This window comes from Drosophila persimilis, unplaced genomic scaffold, assembly GCF_003286085.1.
Source record: "Drosophila persimilis strain 14011-0111.01,24,50 unplaced genomic scaffold, DperRS2 tig00000191-arrow-pilon, whole genome shotgun sequence".
NCBI lineage: Eukaryota > Metazoa > Arthropoda > Insecta > Diptera > Drosophilidae > Drosophila > Drosophila persimilis.
Window position 1 is genome coordinate 6238839 of NW_020825298.1, and position 20484 is coordinate 6259322.

The 20484-nt window shown below is 46.7% G+C and overlaps 1 protein-coding gene across 1 annotated transcript; it reads left to right on the top strand.

The window, feature by feature from the left end:
- Positions 1-16081: 16081 nt before the first annotated feature.
- Positions 16082-17318, top strand: LOC6589804 (phenoloxidase-activating factor 1). Its single transcript, XM_002015113.2, has 2 exons — positions 16082-16165; positions 16223-17318. The coding sequence occupies exons 1-2, from the start codon at positions 16117-16119 to the stop codon at positions 17053-17055; spliced, it is 882 nt and encodes a 293-aa protein (XP_002015149.1). The 5' UTR covers positions 16082-16116; the 3' UTR covers positions 17056-17318.
- Positions 17319-20484: the final 3166 nt, after the last annotated feature.

Below are 20484 nucleotides of genomic sequence, written 5' to 3' on the forward strand. Positions count from 1 at the left end.
AAAAAATAAATAAAAAAATAAAAGAAGTTAAAGTTTCAATATTTTCATATTTTTCTGAATTTATCGAGACATAAAAACGATGCTGAAATTTACTTAATATACTTCTTAAATTCCTATTTTAACAATAATATATCTCAACTAGAGGTCAAGCCCCCTGCGATCTCTCTTCACTCATGCGTCCACCCCCGGCTCACTCGCTTCACGACCTCTATACTTTGATATTCAACTAATAAAACATTTTCCTTCTTATTAAAAGGTATTTATTTTATCTTAAATTAATTTAAATTAATTTTTATGAAAAGGTATTTATTTTGTCTTGGATTAATTTATCCCCTGAAAATCTTCTTGTATGGTTTTCTCTTCTATTATTTATCTGATATGCCGTCCCACTGTTCCCCAGCCACAATTTAACACAATTTATATATGGATAAAACAGAAGACAACAAGAACAAGAAATGCATATGATTTTGAATCTTTTTCGCGCTGAATGCCAAGCAGGCGAGCAGTCGAGCAGCCGAGCAGCTGAGGATCGAAGGAGCAACAAGTCGATGGACAGACAGAGATTTCTATCATATTTTGCATAGAATGAAGAAACTCAAATTGAGGAAACTTTTGACTCCACCAAAGGCCCTCCGTTAGAGCCCGGCGACGATTGCATCTGGCGATGCCCGGGCGATGGTGGATCGCTGAGTGAACTATTTTAATATTTCAGCGTATCCCCCCCTGGCCGAATCTGTTGAAATTCAAATCGTTTTCGTTTCGTCTGTTTTAACAAACATCTCAGCTAATAATGGTCGCAAAGGCGACGGCGAAGGCGAAGGCGACGGCGAAGACAATGCGACGCCTGCGTGGATACGGATGCGGATTCGGATTCCACAGCTCCCCAGTGACGGGCGGCTTTTGTCTTGCCTCCAGATTGGGGCTGGTGCTGGTTCTGGGACTGTCGCGCATTGCCAGACAGCGTGTCTGTGGCTGCCTCATTTATGCAGCCAGCAGCCAGCACCAGCAGCCTCCTCCGACCAGTCTCCAGTCTCGAGTCTCCTCTCGCTTTGGCTTTGTTGTTGAACAATTTCTTCGACACCTTTTTTGCCGCCGCTTGACGAGCAGTCCGGCCTGGGATCGGGGATCGGGGATCTGGGATCTGCATCTGTGTGAAAAATGGAAAGCCCTTTTTGGCAACAGATGATGAGGCGGCCCGGTGGGGTGTGGGACGGGGGGGGGACATCAAAACGGAATAATATTTATGATCATTGCGATATTTTTTCTGTTTTTTTGGGACCTCGAACTTTTGCTTTATGTGCCACGGAATGCGGAGCGGCCTGGACTGGACTGGACTGGACTGGACTGGACTGGAGGCCACTCTCCACTGGCCTGCCCCTCTGTGGCACTGATTTACCGATATGTCATTGAGCGATTCAATGCGATTCACACGCATTCTCCAGCAAACGGATCGGATCGGATCGGGTCCAATCCTCCGCTGCACAGAATTGTCACCCTTGGATTTGAATGATTCTCGAAGCGACTCAAGCCGGGCATAAAGGCGGCACCAGATGATGCATAAATCTGCATGCTTATTGGATGGGTGTCACTAGCCTGTGGCAGTCACAGTCGCAGTCGCAGTCGTAGCCTTCCCTTCCCAGAATTTGTTTTTGTATTTTGTATCTTTAACATTTCATGTTATGAGATATTCGGTTCAGGCACGTACATTCACCTTTTATTCGATTCGCAATATATAAAATATACATATGTTTTCCCACAAGGTTTGTATTTGTATTTGAGACGAATTTGAATCTAGTTTTTCATGGATACAGCCAGGGAATTGGCTTGAAATTGGCTTGAAATCGTTGGAAATTGCGGCAGAGCTCTCTGCAGAGGTGGCTTATTAAGCCAGCTTTATATAGGCATTAAAATTTGATTGGAGTCGATCCAAAAGCCAAGCCAAGAGAGAGCCTCTATGGGCTTAACATTCTACCGATATCTGAGGGCATTTTCAGGGTATTAGCTCCCAAAAACCCTATTAAAAATAAACCAATGTTGGACCAAGATATATCCAGAATTTAGGTGCCAAAACTAATGGCCGATCGGGCATGGCTATTTTTTAAGGAATTTTAAAGGCAAACCACAAATTCTGTTGAATAATATGTCAAAAGTGGCACAAATTATGGTTTTTAATGCTTTTGAAGCCATTGTCCTCCTTCGCACAATGAAAACTATTCCAGAAAAAGGTTCAAAGTAATCCATACCTTGCCCACCACAGATTTCCTTGAGTTTTTGGCCCTTTAGTAGCCCTTCTAAGGCCTAATACCATGTAAAAAGCGAGTCCTCTTCAGTCCCAGTGAACAGTCCTCCCAGGTACTCGTTGGAGTGTGCACTGGCGTGTCCTTCCCATTCGTGCATTCGTTCAGCGATTGACTTTCTCGGCTGGAACTGTCACTTCCAGCGGCAGGCACACTCGTCCTCCGCCCCGGGGGCCCACTCACTGGCTCCAGGCAGAGACAAACTTTTAAGCACGTCATGGGGTGCCATTAGGCAATATTCTGCCCTCCTTTTTTCTGTTGTAAGCGAATGTCAAAAACAATAAAGGCGATAGAGAGAGAGAGAGAGAGAGCCAAGTGGCACAAATTTTTATTGAAAATTTATAATTGAACGGAAAAACACACCTGAGGCCGCGCCCCCTCCACGGGCCGCCCAGAGCTGGCTTTGTAATTGAATTTGACATTCGACTGTCGACTGTCGCGTGTTCCATTTGTGGGTGGGACCTGGGGGGGGGGGCAACGCCGCGTCGTATGGTGCGGCAGTGGGCGTGTGGCCTCCATATGGAGTCCAAGATCTGGCGAATATCTAATTGACAAATATCCGAAATGAAACGCAAAAGACAGGCAACAAAATTAACAAAGCGATGTGGGGGGATGGCTGGGGGATGGCTGGGGGATGGCTGGGGGATGGCTGGGGGATGTCTGGGTGATGGCTGGGTGTTGGGTGGTTCCTTCTGGGGGGGCTTCTGTGGGCCTTGTCTGGCCCTGAAGACAAGCAATAAGTAACAAAATAATTGAACAATTATGTCCAAATGTCCGACTGCCACTCATTATGATGGACAAAACACGGCGTCCGACTGACGACGGGCCTGCTCTCCATCGCAATGCTCATCCCTGGCCGAACCCCGCCTAAGCCGAGCGTGGAATGACATTTATAATTACCTCGGGGTATTTGGGGAATAATTTGCTCATCTATCGCCAGTCCAGGGCCGGGCTAATGGCTCTGCCAGCGCCCACGAGAGGGAAGGGGGGAAGGAAAAAACTCCGGCCCAAGTGTCCAGATTTCCCCCTCTGCCGCAGCCTCAGCCGCAGAGGCCAACACCCGCGCTGACCACCGACCGCCGACTCCGGCTTAATGAGCCGGATTCGTTGGCCCAGGGGCCACGGGCCAACCAAAAAGAAGCCATCATCAGCAGCTTTTGTTCATCTTTTCTTTTCTTTGCTCTTCTCCTTTTTTTGGGGGGGGAAGGGGGGTTGCCTTGTGCGCGTTTTTCCTGTCCTGCCAACTGAAAAATGTTATTGGCCGCAATTTATATGAAAACTGTGCACACGTACCACATTAACCCCCTTGGAAGCTAGATTTCGGATCCTGGACACTGGCTGGTGGCCGGCAACAATAACTCGCCCTCCACCCACCAGCCACACCCCCCTTGCCCGCCCTCGCAGTGAAAATGAGCAAATTTTCTAAATGAATAAACTTTGCCTGCAGAGCAATCCGAAGAGCAGGAAAAACAAAAGAAAAGAAAAACACAGAAAAGGACAGCAAGGGATCCAGGATTTCGACTATAAGATACCGTCCTTCAAGAAGATGGAAGAGGCGGAAAATATAGGAAAAGGTATCTAAATAAAAGAGGATCTCATAAAAGACAAGCTTTGGTTTTTAAAAAGTCTCTTAAAGGGGTTTTCTTTAGGGAAATCTATACATATGAGACGTACCTTTAGCAGACCTTTAAAATGCTGATAGCCGTAGATTTTTTGTAGATTTTTCTAGGGCTTCCAGTCTCTCAGATCTCCAGGTACATCCCGATACCTTCCTTCATAGAAATCAGTAGTTTTCCCACCAATCCATAAACCCCACATACCCCATTCTACTGAGTGCAAAGACAAAGGAAAGGCCACCACCGCCCAGCCTCGTCTGGGGACTCCATTTCGGACCCTGACTCGGCTCATTGTCAGCGACGTCTTCGTCCTGGGGCAGCGGAGATAGAGAAATATTGCCACCCCGTCCTAGGGGGGGCGCCTGCTACGTGGCAAAGTGGCAACGTGGCTAATTCTCATGAGCTCGCAAAAATTAAGAAATTAAAAAATTGCCCTGCCTGTCGCCTGCCGCCGCCTGCCGCCTGCTGACGATGCGGAAAATTCGTTTGGCTGTTTTTGGCATTTTAAGAATTGGCTGGCAGCACTTGAATAATTGCATTCCTTCGATGGCATTAGTCACCGGGAGGATTCAGGACGAGCAGAGATTCCGAGAGGGTGATTACAGATGTGATTACATGTGTGTGTGTGTGGAATAGGATTCCGAGGAATAGAGCTTCTTCGAAAGGGTTGCAAGGTGGGAAAAACACACACAATTTTTGGGGCTGGAAATACATTTTCGATACAAACTTGTTCCAACGAGATTTAAATCTATGAATGAAATCCCTGAGGTTACCATCCGGAAGGGCCTACTAGGCTTCCAGAGCTCTTAGGACGTAATCATTCGATGAAAAACGCTTTCCACGCCTGGATTTTTGTGGGTTTGGAAATAGATGGAAGTCCCTGGGGCCCAAGTCTCGTGAATACAGTAAATGCTCCAAGAATTCAAACTTTCATTCATGGACTTAGCCTGGAACCTGGTGAATGGTCCTCATGAATCTCGTATCACGGTGTTTGGGGAACGAACGATTTTATGAATTTTATCTGTATTTTTAGGAGGTAGGAGAATGCTTTTCTGCTTCCTACCACAAACCAGGACTTTGTAAGCGGGTTTTAAATATTTATGTAGGTAAGGCATTAACGGGGGTGCCCTTAACATAGAGAGAGAGAGGAAATAAGCGAATACAAGTGAAGATCGAGTAATCGGAAGAGTGTGAGAGGATCTAGGCTCCGTTCCTCTGTCGTAAATGGTAGCAAAAATAGGAGAGGATACGAGAATACGAGGATAAATACGAGGATTGCTATTTATAGTTCGGTAATGGGAAAAAGGACCAACAATTTTTAATGAAAATGGTTTTATTGTTTTTCACAATATTCCCCCTGATGATCAAAACTCTTTTGCATTCTCTGAAAACATTGGTCTTAGCATTTTTTCACTCCTCCTGAGGCACCTCCAAAGCTTGGTTTTTGAACTCTTCAACGAAATAAAGTTCTAATTTAATAAATTGAAGCCATCGACAGCAATTATGGCCAGGAAGTGGCTTCAAATTCCCCACAACCGGGTGGATTATACGTGAATTTGTACAAGTCCCACCACATTTGTGTATGAAAAATAGCCAAATATCGCATAAAAGGGCTAAAAAAGGGTAGCAAATGGCCATGGAACAGATCCCAAGCCACAGTTGTATCAAAAGCCATGGTTAAGGGCCTGAAGCAGCCCAGGTCAGGGCCATCTCGGCCAGGACAGGGGCACTAGGCCTGCGGCAGTAGAGGCAAATCTTCAGTGAAGGATCCGGCAAGCCCTCCAAATCGAACAGATTCATCTGATCATAAATAGCCGTTGAAAGCCCTTCCCTTAAAACCCTTAAAGCCCAGACGGAAGTGCTCAAATTTAACCCCAGAACAAAACTTCTCTCCTCCTTGGAAAAAAACTATATATACGCCAGGCTATATCCTGTTTATTATCCAAATCTTGCAATTCAAGCTAAATCGCTGATATGCCACACGCTCTGCGGCAGCCACGACTCCAAACCGAGAACTTTTTGAGTCGAGTCCAAGCAGGGGCCAGGGTGCACACGCTCAAAGGATAGCTGGATAAATGGGTGTACACTGTACAGTGTACACTGTACATATATATATAGTATACAAGGTATAATTAGGCGAGCCCGGGCCCGACTTTTGTTTATTGGGACAATCTGCCTGGGTTCATCATTAAATAATAATCAGTCAGAGAGACAGGGAGGACAGGGAGGACAGGACGGGACGGGAGTGGATCGGGGGCGGGTGCAGTTTAATGGTAATTTGTTACGCCTAAACGTGAGCACGCGCTCCCTGCGGTCACCATCGAATCCTCGTGGAACTCGTGGCTCTAACCGCAACGGGCACGCAACGGGCCAGGGCCAGGACCGGATTCCGGACAGGAGTTTCGTGACTTTATGGCTTACGTGTCGCGGCTGTCGGGGTCTGTCGGGGTCTGTCAGCTCCTTGATTGACTCGTGGCACGGGGCGGGGGGCGGGGAGGGGATAGCCACCCTTGTTTGCATATTACTTAATGGCATTTGCACTTGAAGTGTGCCAGAAATTACCTGTCCGCCGGCAATTAACTTTTTAACTCATTTCTGGAATTGTTTGCTAGCACTGCGGTGCACCCTCCCTCCCCCCTCCCCGCTCTGCATAGTTCGTGGGAGCCATCGAAAGTTTTGGCTCATAAACACGAATCGTTGAGGGCTCGATTATGGCGAAAGTTTTACCGAGTGCTCATCCAAGGGGTCGATCAATCAGCCCCCCCCCCAGTCCAGGCCCCAGCCCCAGTCAACACTTTGGAAGGACCTCCTCCCACCACCACCCACCCACCACCTTTGGAACCCCCTCTGTGGCGAGGCCAATCTGTGCATATGTTAATTCAAGTGGAATTAATTGTTTCCGGTGTTTAAGTTTTTCCGCAAAAGCAAATTCTCCATTCATTGCCGGCGTCTTGGTGGCTCGGCGGCTCGGTGCCTGCGGTTGGCTCCCCTCCACCCCCGGGCAGGGGCAGGGGCAGGGGCAGGCCTCGTTTCGGCTTCGCTGGATTTTTGACTTTTATATTTGATTTGAAATGTTGTGGTCGACTTTTGTCTTGCCGGCTGCCCCACTTAATGAGGCCAGTCCGGGTCGGCTGGAGGAGTTTTTCGTGGAGGTTTTGGGCGGCAGTCAAAGAGCTGAAGGATAATATACTTTCGGGAAAACTCATTTCCATAACTGGCTGCGATTCCATGGAGTATTTGTTCCAGCCAGCTCAGGTCCGCCGTTCAAAACAGGCCTTGGTTTTAGATATCCTTTCATTTACAGCCTAAAAATCGTTGAATATCACAGCTGTTGCCACAAAATACCTCGAATTTTAATAAGTGAAGGCTTCTTATAAATATAAAGTCTTAAAATCACAGCTAAGCCTTCCCTCAATCAGATTCAGAAGCCCTCGAACCACCTGGAAAGCCGAGAAAGGCAAAGAGCGAGTGAGCGAGAAGAAAAAACCGAAATTTTCTGCTTTAATGGCGATGCCTGCTGTTGGATTCAATGAGAAAGAGAAGAGACGTCGAATCCCACCGAATCCCTCACCTTTAAGCTTTGTATCTGTAGTTCTGGCTGCCTTTTTCTCCTCAATCGAATGCCCAAAGCAGGCCCATGCCTTGAATGCTAGACCCTTCAACTCTCACTGGTAATTGTGATTGAATTCTGCCTTCGTTGCCACACTTGAGCGCTAAAAAACGATGCAAATCTGTAGTTTAAAATGCAAGTTTTTTGTCAAATTAAAAGTAAACAAAATATTCATTAATCGCGCCTCGCTGGCCACCAACGACAGGGGGTGGATCGAGGCCACAGAGCACCCTTTTTGCCGAGCAACCCTCCCGGCCATTGTTGCGTTTGTCTGGTTCGTGTTTGCACACATGTCATACCCAAAAATTGTTGTGACAAATCGCTACAAGCGTGTTAATAACTGCTGCAACACGAAGAACCCATCAAAGTCACCCCCCCCGACAAAAGGGGACACGGGAAAAAAACAGGACGATTGTCAGGGACGCGGATGACATTTCAATAGATCACTGCAGATGCGTCCCTCCAGATTGGCAAATGGCTATTAAACGAGTAGCTTGACGCATTGAAGGGCAGTTAACTGGCAAGATCTGCATGCGAGATACACCAACATATGGCACTCAGTGTTTGACAGAAGAGAGGGCTATTCCTTTGTCATTTCCCTGCAGAAGATTCAATTTCAAACCCCCGAAACATCCTTCTTTTGGTCTTGTTTTAGGGCTCAACCAACAGGCCATTGCCGGCCTAGTTTAATTTAATCTCGAATCGAAACAAATAACTCTGTGAAACAACTAACTGAAGGACATTTATTTTAATATTCGCACGGGCACAAAAGTCGCGCGAAATTGGAAATCTGAATGACTCGGAATTGGTTGGACCGAGGACCGAGGACCCTGGACCGAGGACCCTGGACCCTGGGGCGATTGATGAGCGGACACGGCCGCCTGGCAGTTGGCAATTTCGCAATTGAAATGCAACGTTGATTTTGATTTGAGTTCCAGAGTTATTGAGGCGCAGCCCGGCGTGGAGTGGCAGCCAGGAGAGGACTGGCAGGACTTTTTTATTGCAGTTATTGACACGTAACAATTGCCGTGTAGCCCCCACCCCACGTGGCTCCAGTCCGGCACTTTTTTCCGGCATTGCCAGGGCCCTTTTTGCTGTCGCTTTTTGGCGCCTCCGTTTCCGTTTCCGCTTCCGCTGATATTCAATTTTGTTTGATTGCTGTCGTTTTTAGTTGAACAATTTGTTCACTTTTCGCGCAATGTTGACATTGAAAGCCCCGCTGCCAGGCCATATTTCAAATCGATTCCACAGTCCCCCACTTCTCGCTAGAGTCGGGCAAATTCTCAGGGCATTGCTTGTCCTATTAGCAGAAATTATGAGCACTAAGCGGATTATACGAGTCCGAGGAAGCCTGGGATCCTTCTGAGGCGGCGGCAGGGTCACGTGGCGCGCATTGTAATCCGAGCTGCAGGCCGCATGCCGGGGCTCAGATCTAATTATAAAATTAAACACGAATTAAAACTGCCATTCAAAACGTTTTGTAACAAAAACCGAAGCTTACGCTGCAGATCGGGTGAGTCTTAAGGCATCCTCCTGCTCTTCTTCCGCTCTGTTTTAGGTTTTGGTCCATCCTGGCCCTCAACCCGACGAGAACCACCCACTCCTAGAGTCTGTGCCGGTTTGCCGAACGAATCAAATGAGATAACGAAGAAGTGCGTGTGAGCAAGTCGCTACTGTGGCACTGGAACAGCTGGTGTAGGTGTGTAAATACACCTTATATCAAAAGAAACACCGCCAAACGCGCTTCCTCCCGAGCGGCTGCCCCTCGGAGTGCATCCCAGCGAGGTGCAGTGGTTCATGGTCAGCCACCAGTCCATCAAGGGCACGGCCAGGCCCACTCGCGAACACGGGCCGCCTGGACATCGACCTCCTCCAGCAGATGACCCACAACCTGTGCCACCTGTTTCCCCGCTGCAACCGGGCCGTCTCCTACCCGGCCCCGGCCTACCTGGCCCACCTGGCCGCCGCTCGCGGACGCGTGTACCTCACTGGCACCACGACCTTCGCCTCCCCCCAACAGGAGTACAAGAAGCGGTTGATCGACCCGGCCCTGTCCAGCAAGAACCCCATGTACTTTGTTTAGTTTCGTTTGAATTCCATTTTAAATTTATTCGTTGTTCGATGTTCCTTTTCTCTCAGTGTATTCATACGCTCCCATGGTGTTACCTCATCCTTCGGGGCACATCCCCAGCTTGGGGTCTGTTGGCATAATAATCGCAAAGCGTTTCGTCATTGTCCTCATCATCGCGGGGCTGATCAAGGCCTAAACAGGGGTCTAAAGCCAAGGAAAATCCGGGGCAAAGACCCGTGGAATATGGTTAGTGGAGGTGTTCAGAGGGGGTATTGAAACTGCTCATCATTCGCCCCATCATTAGGCCAAAGTTTGGGGCCAGGAAAGCAGCAAAGAAAACATATTATTCAATATTTAAAAGTTCTTCTTCCTTCCGGCGGAACTGTCGCACGCTCGAGTTGATCGATGACGCCGGAGTTGCGGGCTTTCCTCCCCTCCCCCTGCTCGCCCTGCTCCTCCCCCTGCTGCTCCTTTGGTTGAGTGTTCATCCCTCGAGAGTCCCAGTGCCTCCGCCTCACCTCTCCCCCCGCCACCACTTGGCATGATAAATTTAATTCCGCTTCTATTTTGATGGCACTTGTCAATTCAAATACTTTTGCCAGTCCCGCTTTTTTCCGGCTACTGTGTGCTCCCTTTTTTGTTTCTGTTTGCGGGCTGAAGGACTCTCCGGCAGCCACGCCTCCGCCACAGTGTGCGCAAATGCTGCGAAAAGTTGAAGGATTTTGACGCATTAGAGTGCCGCCCCGGGGGGCTGCAGGTGGCTTAAATACCGCCCACCTCCCACCCCCCACCAGGCAGGCAAATGAGTGCAGTGCCAGTGGGTGTTGGGAATTGACTTTCCATTGTGTGCCCCACAGAAGGAATGAACTTCATATTTTGAGGAGGATTTGAGGAGGTTTTGAGGTGCTTTAATGGTGTAGCCATGTTCTGGGAATCTATTGCTTAATTCTGGATATTTTCTAAGGAAAAAGCGAGGCTTCAAAGGCAAATCTATGAGCTACAAACGTGTTTCCGAAAAGTGGACCTCTTGGGACTTTTTTCTGGTGTTTCAATAAACAAAACTAGTCATCTTTTTCATTTATTTGGAACCATAGAGAATGGTACGAATGAGGGACACTTTCTTGGCAGCAAATCGCTGCAATGGGAGCCTCTCTCGGGCTGTTCTGTTCTTCAAATCTTTGGATTTTTCCCCTATCAAAGTTTTGTTTTCATGGAATTTCAAATCAGTGTTTTTTGGTTAGTTATTTTCTTATTAATTTCTAGGTATTTCCTAGATGGTAGGTCTTCCTAGATGGCGTCTGTAAATACTTGTGTAGCATACTTTTGGGTAAATAATAAATTCACTAATAGATAAAAGGGAGGCAGATAGATCTTCAATGGTGGAAAAACTATACTTTGTGGAACCAAAAAAAATAATAAAAAATACATATTTACAGGTCGGTTGTAGGTCTTAACGAAACTGTCTTCAAAAGTGTCCCAGGAATACTTGGAAAAAGTGCCTTTTATTGTCCTAAAAAAAAGATTGTTTAATAATTATGGAATCGTTAAGATGGTCTATACTTATTTGTAGAATTCCATGAATAGTTAATTGAAAACATCTATATTTTCCACCCTAGAATCCCACTAGACAAACGCTCCTTCCATTCCAGCATCCAATGGCTTCCATCATAACTCCTCCAGCCTCCCCCCCCCCTTGCTGCAATATTTTTTGCTCCCCCAAGAGATGTCTGATGCTGGACGGAATCCACGACATGTTCGACATTAACCACTAATGAAACCCGGACAAGGGCGATCCCCGAGCTTGCTGAAGCACTTAACTTTCCTTGTAATCAGTATGGTGGGCACACCACCCTTGTTCCCCCGGCCTGGTCCCCCTCCTGGTCTCCGGCAGCTTCAATTTAAAGTTTCCCGAGACTGACCCCAGAGCACAGAGCACTGGAGAAGCGGACCTGCCCCGTGGGAGTTGCAGCAGGAGGGCCAGGACAGGGCCAGGGCCAGGGCCAGGGCCAGGGCCTGGGCCTGGGCCAAAAATGATGACTTAATATACGAAAATCACAAAACTGATGGATTCCTCTGGGGTGCTTTTTACTTGACACGAACTCGGGGAACTCGGGACCCCGGCCCAGTCCCTCCCCTCCCGTCCAGTGTCGCGTCTGGCGTTTATTTCACGCTCTTCGGCGCGCCGCCGCTGACAAGCTGACAGCTGCCACTTGAGTGGAGGCCAGCGACGACGACGACGACGACGGCGATGGCGATGGCGTTTATTAGTTATTAAACGGCGTGATTTATGCCCGGTCGCCTGCAATTGGCCTGCACTTTGGCGCCTTAATGAGGTGGCAGGACAGGACAGGACAGGACATCTGCGGTCCTGTTGGCTCCACTCGACTGACACTTCATTTAAGCGCTCATCAGCGGCCCAACGGGCGTGAGGGAAACAAGGGACAAGCGCCAGAACAGACGTACATAAATGTCCAACAACCAGGGAATACCACCTTAAAGCATTATGGAATACACAGATCTGCAGATCTGAGAACGAATTCTAAGACCTGCCATACAACCCCTTGGCTGTTGGCCCTGTAAAATCTTTGTATACCCAAATATCGAAGAGTTTTGTGGAGGATGTGGATGTAGATCTGTGTAACACCTAGAAGGCAGCGTTTCCGACCCCAAAAACTATATATATTCTTGATCAGCAGCCATAAATTAGTCTTTATAGCCTAGTCTGTCTGTTCTTCCACCCACAAGATCCCAGGACTGAGTACTGCCTGTAAAATTAGAGCGTTTAGGCCCTTCTTCGACCCCTAATCTGCATGGGATCCACCTGAGGGGCCTGTAGTGGCCCCCTCCTGCCCCCTGCATTATCCCCATCGAAAATCCCGAGGCTGAGAACATTCCCAGGGTGTTTTTTCGCCACACACTCGTATGGAAAACTGATTGATAACTGTTTTGTTTGTTTGTTTGTTTTTTTGAAAGTGTACATTTCGAGGAAACATAATTGCCAAACGGCGGACTGTGCAACCCCCGGCGGAGGGCCCACCCCTGGCAGCCCTACCATTTGACTTCTACCAAAAAAACTGAGAGGCAGGCCTACTGTGCGCTTCTATTTGTTCACACTTATTCGATTTTCACACCCCCCTTCATCATCATCATCATCGTCGTGCTACCCGTTTCGTTTGAACTCTCAGTCCCACTCCGAATCCCTGGCCGCGTCTCGGGTTACTTTGTTTTCCTTGGCCTCCATTGTTTGTTTTCATTTCCGTTTTGAAAAATGCGTTTTACAGTTTTTTTTTAAATTCAATTGTGGACTGCCGCAGCAGCCCGTAAAACACACCCCGTCGAAGGGTCCTTTGGAACTCCCCCTGCGGCTAATAACGTGCTCGTCAGTTCCGGCAGATCCAGCCCTTCGCTTGTGCTTTTTGGTGTCGGCAACAAATTATGATTGCCTTTAAAACACAGCAGGAAGTCCGCCAAAAGGTGGCTAGTAATTGGGGATATGATAGGTCCTAGATTTCCGTCGACATCTTGGGCTGTTCTGGGCGAAAAGTCAGTCCACAGCAGCCATGGAAACGTACTTGTTTGCATCTGGAACTGCAGTGCACTCCCCTCCCTTCTTATCGCCGAAAACTCCCCGAGCATCGACGGCTGTGCTGTCGTGTTGTCGCTAATCCTTTGACACGTAATCCCGCACGCACTCCGGCAGCGCCTCCAGTCATACCCCGTTCTGTCTGCCACGGGGTACTCGGGGATGGACAGTTGCGCTCCATTTGTCATTTTCATAATCGACGCCGAGTCAGGGCGGAGCGTGTCATCGCTGCCGTATCTCACGGATTACCCAAAAACGTAGCGAAGGGGTCACGCCGATGGGGTCACGTGTCGCCAGCGCCGGCAACATGGATATTTATGTTCGGCTAAGACGAGGTATTAGCCAGTGTCCCACCTTCCGGAGTCAAATGATACGTAAACCAAGTCGTTAGGGGTCTGGCCCGTTCCTTCGATCCTGGGATGGTAATTTATGCCCCGATCCTACGGGGGGGGGGGACCCTGGAGAGGGGCGCCACTGTCAGTTCTCATTAGAGGCAAGCCGAGCCGAATTGATTGATTTATTTTGGCAATTATGTGCATTCGATTAAAAGCTCAACTCGAAGTCACGCCGCGTTCGCTAATAATATGCCTAGACCCCTCAGACCCCCAGCCCAGATCCTGGCAAAAAAAAAAACAACATAAATCCCCAGAAATATCCCATGGAGCCTGGGGGTGGGGGGAGGGGGATTACATGGCCATGAATTGAAAACCAATTGCGCCTGGAATGAAAAATCGCGCCAACAAACACAGCAGGAGATGGAGACGAAGCAGGATCTTGGACAGGGAATGCCACTAGGACTCGAAGTGGGAATGGGACTCGGTCTGGGATTGGGACTGGGATCTGGGGCTGGGGCTGGGGCTGGGACTGGGGATGTGGCCTGTTGGACAAGGGGATTTCTTTGTTTTGTTTTGGTTTGGTTTTAATTTTGAGCAACGAATAAATTAAATCGACCGACAGTCGACAGTCGAAATAATTGCCGGAAATTGGTGACGTTGCTGAAATTTACGTTTTTTTTTAAGGCCCCACGTCTCCCGGATAGACTCTGACGTGCGTAATAAGATTATGCGTGACCTGACGGGCCATGGCTTCCATTAGCCCGGACTTTTACAACGAGGCTTAAATTAAGCATATGACGGACAGTTTGAGCCAGTTTCAGGGCAAAAACCCGGCTGTAGGGGGATTTTCCACTGATCCACTGATATACAAATATTTGACAATGAACAGCCCCTCATCTATGGGAAATTATAGAGAAGGAAAAACAGTTCATTCTTGCACTAAAGTGGGGATTAAATGATACAATTCTAGTAAATCGATTTGGAGGATAGTGAAAACAATTTCCACCATGGCAAAAAACCTTAAAAATATAATAAAGAAACGTTTCTTTATACTTTTGTAGCCATATTATTTTTAACATTAATTAAAAGCCCACTAATTTAAGCGATTTCGTTAATAATTGTTTTGAAAACCTTTTAAAATATAGTCTTTTATAGTCTGCTAACGGTTGTACGTCAGATTTCTTCGAGGATATATCACCATTTATGTAACTTGAAAGGTTTTATTTTTGAACACTGAATATATCAAATTTAAAGAAATATTTAAAAAAAATGTGGCATAACGATATAAACATCGAATCAATCTGCGAATTAGAAGGTACCAAGTAGAAAACTAGTTCTAAAACACCGAAGAGGTACAAAAAAATATTTAACAAATTCATTACATACTCTTCAATATTCATAGAATTAAACATAATAACAGAACAATTTTATTTCCGGACTAAAAACGTAGAATGCATTTTTCCGTATTTTTTGCCTATTTTGCCTCAAACCCCACCTCTGTTTTGGGTAACGTAACGCCTTTAAAACCCTTCATTCGACTGCCTAAATACTCATAATTGGTATTTTTTATTATTTTAGGAATTAAATGAAACGCCAGCATGGAAGTCCCCATATATACATTGTACAAAGATCTGCCAACTAGAGAATAAACCAACTATAAACTTTTCCTGTGCATTTTCTGTGCCGCTTATTTTTTTTGTATTTCCTGAAGCTCTGATTTTCCCAGCTTGCCTGCTAACCCTTCTCTCTTAGCTCCCGCTTTTCGTTATCTACATTATCAGTTGTGTGCTTATCTACAACGACCGAAGCTGTGCTCGACGATCGGATCGAAACAAAGCGAATTTTCTAGCAAAGTGACGTCCAGACGGTTGAAGGGGCGAGGGTCCATAGTTTTTTCAGAGAAACAAGCAGTGGAGAGGGAAATAATGGATTGGATGGACCCTCTAATGAGAGCAGAAGGTGTGAATAAGTCTCCTTAAGAGTAGTAAAACCACCTTGGATCGGCAAGGCATGCACATAAAGGGCCAGCAAGCTTTACTTGTGGGTCACGCATTATAGGAAATTTATTTTTTATTTAAAGGAAATAATTATAAGCCCAATTGGCGTTGAAAACCATTTTCCACACATCCGTAATTGTGGCTCTCAAAGCCAGTTCAAGCGAAGCTATCCATGAATGATGCAAGGAAAATCAGCAACCTTTTTTCAGACATCTTTAGGTAATTGTTTTATAAAGAAGTACAACTAGATCGCCATTATTTTTCTTAGAATTTAATAACTATAGAGTTTTCTGTACCAGGTATCGTATATCTTAACGTAGCGCGACATGGTGCAAGGTGGTCATCAGATGGTGTACAGTCAAAAGTCAGGCGTACTCTGAACCCAACAAGTGGCCGAAACACTGGCATAGATGACACCCTCGACTCATTCAACTCGTTTTCGATTAGGAAAGAGATTGAGAATCATTGGTTGGCATTGCAGCTCTCCGCAGCGAAGCTTTGCATTGAGTTGCACTGGGCGAAAGCTTTAGCAACTACCACTCATAATTCTATTAAGATCAGTCATCTGGGAGGCGTGAATCAGTTCGAATTAAGCTATACTGGCACTATGTTTGGCGTCACATTGATCGGCCTCATGGGGCTGTTGGTCTTATCACGTAAGTCAGGGAAAAACCCTGCCCCTCAAGTGAAACCTAACTGATCTGAGCTCACAGCAATCCAGGCGCAGCAGCAGCAGCAGCCTTGTGGGAGACTGAGGCAATATCAGCTGTACAATAGCAGGGAAATTACCGATCCGGATGAGTACCCGTGGCTGGGACGTATAGGCTACAGCTCCAACGAGTCAGGGGCAGACCCCAAGGAATACAGATACCTCTGCCTCGCCGTGCTCCTCAGCGAGCGCCACGCGATCCTCCCGGCCCACTGCATAGGGGAACATTCGGCTATGGAGCCCACGACAATACTTTTCGGTGACTGGAGGTCCAACCAGGCCACCCACGAGGGAGACTGCCTTACGGCGGACAGCTGCGCACCCCCGCCGGAGTCGTACACGATCCTGGAGCTGGCCATTCATCCGCAGTACGACCGGATTCGGCACGACCACGACATCGCCCTGGCCAAGCTGGATCGGAACGTACGCTTCGGGGACTTTGTGCAGCCCATCTGCCTGCCGCCCGACCACGAGGTCGAGGGCAACCACATTGGCCAGCGGCTGGAGATGGTGGGCTTCCTCCGCACCACTGGCACGGAGGGCAGCTGGCGCTGGAAACGCCAGGTGCACACCCTCGGCTCGAAGTACTGCTCGACCCATCCGGGCTTTGCCGGGTTCAACCAAAGCTCGAATCACATCTGCGGCTTGATCTCTAGCACTGACGCCATTATGTCTGGCTCCCCGATGATGGGCGTCAACGTGGTCGATGGGAATCCGGACAGCTTCTATCTCATAGCGACCGCCACTTTTGGAGTGTCACGAAAACGCGAGATCGTTCCAGATGGCTTTATGCGTATTTACCCGTTCAGGGAGTGGATCGTTAGAAATATGGTGTAAGGACGAGCAAAATCTTAGTCTGTATCTCTCAGATCTAATCTAACAATAAACCGGTGTAAGAAGAACTCAGCTCAAGCTCGCTTACACTCCATAAGCTCCATGGGAATATAACTAAAGCCCCAACAGACAGCCCCATAAATATGTAATTCCAAGAAATATTAGACATGGTGACCCCGACCAGCGGGTAGCCTCCGGCTCCGGCCAGGTGCGCCTCAAGTTCTTTAGTAATAAATCAGATCCGATAGACAATTTGGGGAAATTTATTCGCCCAACTCTTCGCATTTGTCTTTGGCATTCGCCATATCCTTGATAAATCAAAACTTGTCTTGCCATAAATAAGAGAATGGCTAATAATTACAGTGGCTCCGTCCCGATTGGGGCAGGGGGTGACGCCCACACTTGGTTCCTTTTGCTTTCCACACCCACCCTTCCTTCTAGCAGGAGAAATGTAAATGAGTCTCCAGCGACTAATAAATTCCCAATTACACATCGACTTGGCCGCTGCCGGTGCCGGGCCGGGCCGGGCCTAGGTCCGAGCACGGACATCAGGTCCACTCATAAAACTATGCAGGCACACCCTCGCACCCGGGGTGCCTTCGCCAGCAATAAACTAAAAAGCATAAATTTCTGAAAACGACAAATTCATGTAGTCCCGCTCGAAGGGGGGGTTGGGGGAGGGTCGAAACGGAATGGAAAATCAAATGGAAAACACGGAAAATCACAATTACTTGCGCACATATTGCGCCCGGTCGAAAGGTGGAGGAAGGGATGCTTGCAGCAGGGTCGATGTCCAATTACGGGTATCGATGATGATGGAAGCAAATGCAAACATCTGTGACCCCGCCGGAGATGCGTGACTGCCCTCCGGCACTAGCATTTGTTCCGAGCTCGGAGGTCAAGTGTAGAAGATTGATATCACCCGATTTCGGATGACCCGTGGAGAACTGCAACAGCAAGCCATTAGCAGACTGAACGGAAGTCAATGAAGTGGCCAAGAGAAGAGAATGGATGGGAATTTGCAGCTCAACATATGAAAATGGAATCGGATAATGTAAGAGCAAACTTATTCCCATTTTCAGGTATTTAATATACTACATTTATACCCGATACTTGGTACTGGTATAGGACATAGGATCTCAAATTATATGCATCCGCTAAAATGTGGCATTAGAGAAAACACTTACCCATAATCTTTCTCTTCGTTTCTCATATTCTCGATTCAAACGATACTCCTGAATGATGATTCCACGACTCCGATGTAACGACAAAACTGCACCGCAACTGCAAACAAAAGAAAAAATGATGTCCAATAAGATCACAAATTTACGCATTCATTTATTAATATAAGGTGAAGCACTAGAGAGACAAAAGAGAGTCAGATCAGCGGTACTAGGAAAGCCTCACCCTTTCATGAAACTTCACTTGGAACGAGAACACGCATTCCTTTTCGATTCTCTTCTTCACTGCACTATTCCCTCATGGAGTGGAAAAGGGACAAAACTTGACGACTTTTCAAGCACGCACACCCACACACATAGCTGGAACTCATGTGATCAAACGAAAAAAAAGAACAAGCCAACGAAACAAAACATTTTAGATTTTGACACATGAAAAAAATTAATGCAAAAATAATATGATTTTCTACATATATAGCGCAAATTTGACATAAATATAACAAATTTCCGCACTTTTCTTTTGTTGAGCTGCATTTTTGTCGCCATTCTGCCTTTTTCGTTGCCCCCGCCCCTGATCGAACACTTTTTCTTGCAATAAAAACACATTTTCTTGCATTATAACACTTTTCTTGTACACCACACATCACTACACACCTGCGCGGCATTTTTCCCGTTGGATTTTTCACCATTTTCCGGATTTTCACGAATTAAAACGCGGAGCTCACTTACGAACGCACGCTTTGAGCGGGAAAAATTTGTAAGTGAGAGCGCTGCAAATGCGTTCTTTCTTTGGTCTCCTGCTCCTCTTCCTATTTGCTCTCTCTCCCACGCACACTTCAGCTACTTTTGCGAAAACGAGACGAAAAAAACGGGAGACAACGGAAAAATAACACATTTTAGATTTGCCACATAAAAAAAGGGAATTATGCAAATAAATATAATTTTCTTCACGTATGTATGTATGTACATACATACATATGTACATATATATCACACACTTTACACAACTATAACATATTGCCGCCCTTTTCCTTCGTCGAGCTGCATTTATGCCGCCTTTTGACTCTTGTGCGCTAAAACACACTTTTTTATATAATCACTGCATCACTACACTAAACATCACTCCACACACCTGCGCGACATTTTTCCCGTTGGATTTTCCACCATTTTCCCGATTTTCCCGAATTAAAACGCTGAGCTGACTTACAAACGCACGCTTTGGCCGGTGAAAAAATTTTAATGGGAGCGCTGCAAATGCGTTCATTCTATGCTCTCCCTCTCCTCTTCATAATTGTTCTCACTCCCACACACACTTCACCAACTTTTGCTCGTGATGAATTTTTACAAGGTGGTATGCTAACTCTCTTTCGCTTTGACAGCGCTTTGACGCTTTGAGCAAAATAAGACAAAAAAGAGAGCACGATGCTACCCTCGGACTCTTGGACCACCTTGTATAATACTGCAATCAAAAAATTGTGGGAGTGGGAGTGGGAGTAAGATTGAGTGACTGGTGGGAGAGTTACAGTGCGCGGTGTAGGTGCATCGCATAATGAAATTAGCGAATATAAACAAATTATTTGATATCTCTCACTAAAATTATTTAATTGATTGAAAGAGAGCTTTGCAGTAGCAGAGTTTGAAGACAAGGGGTAGAGTTAAGCATAAGCAAAATTACTCGAGAGCGCGTTGGAGTGAGAGCAAATTGGAAGAGGAGAAGGAGAGCATAGAATGAGCGCATATAGAGCGCTCTCACTTTCATTTTTGTCCCGCTCGACGTGCGTTTGTAAGTCAGATCCGCGTTTAAATTCGGGAAAATGGTGGAAAAATCGACGGGAAAAATGTCGAGCAGGTGTGTAGTGAAGTTTGGTGTGCAAAAAAGGTTGTTTAGTGCAAGAAAATGTGTGTTTAAAGCAACAAAAAAGTTTTTGATCAAGGGTGGGGGTGTAGAAAAAGTAAAATGGCAGCAAAAATTCAGCTCGACGAAGGCAAAAGGGCGGCAATGTGTGATATTTTTAGGTAAAATTTAGCGAAACATATTATTTTTGTATAAATTCATTTTTTGTATGTGCCAAAATCTAAAATGTTTTATTGCTTCCTTGCCTCGTTTTTTTCGTTTGATCACGTGAGTTCCAGCTACATACATACATACATATGTATGTGTGCGTGCTTGAAAATTCGTCAAGTTTTGTCCCTTTCCCACTCCATGATGCAAAAGTGAAGAAGAGAATCGAAACTGAATGCGTGCTCTCGTTCC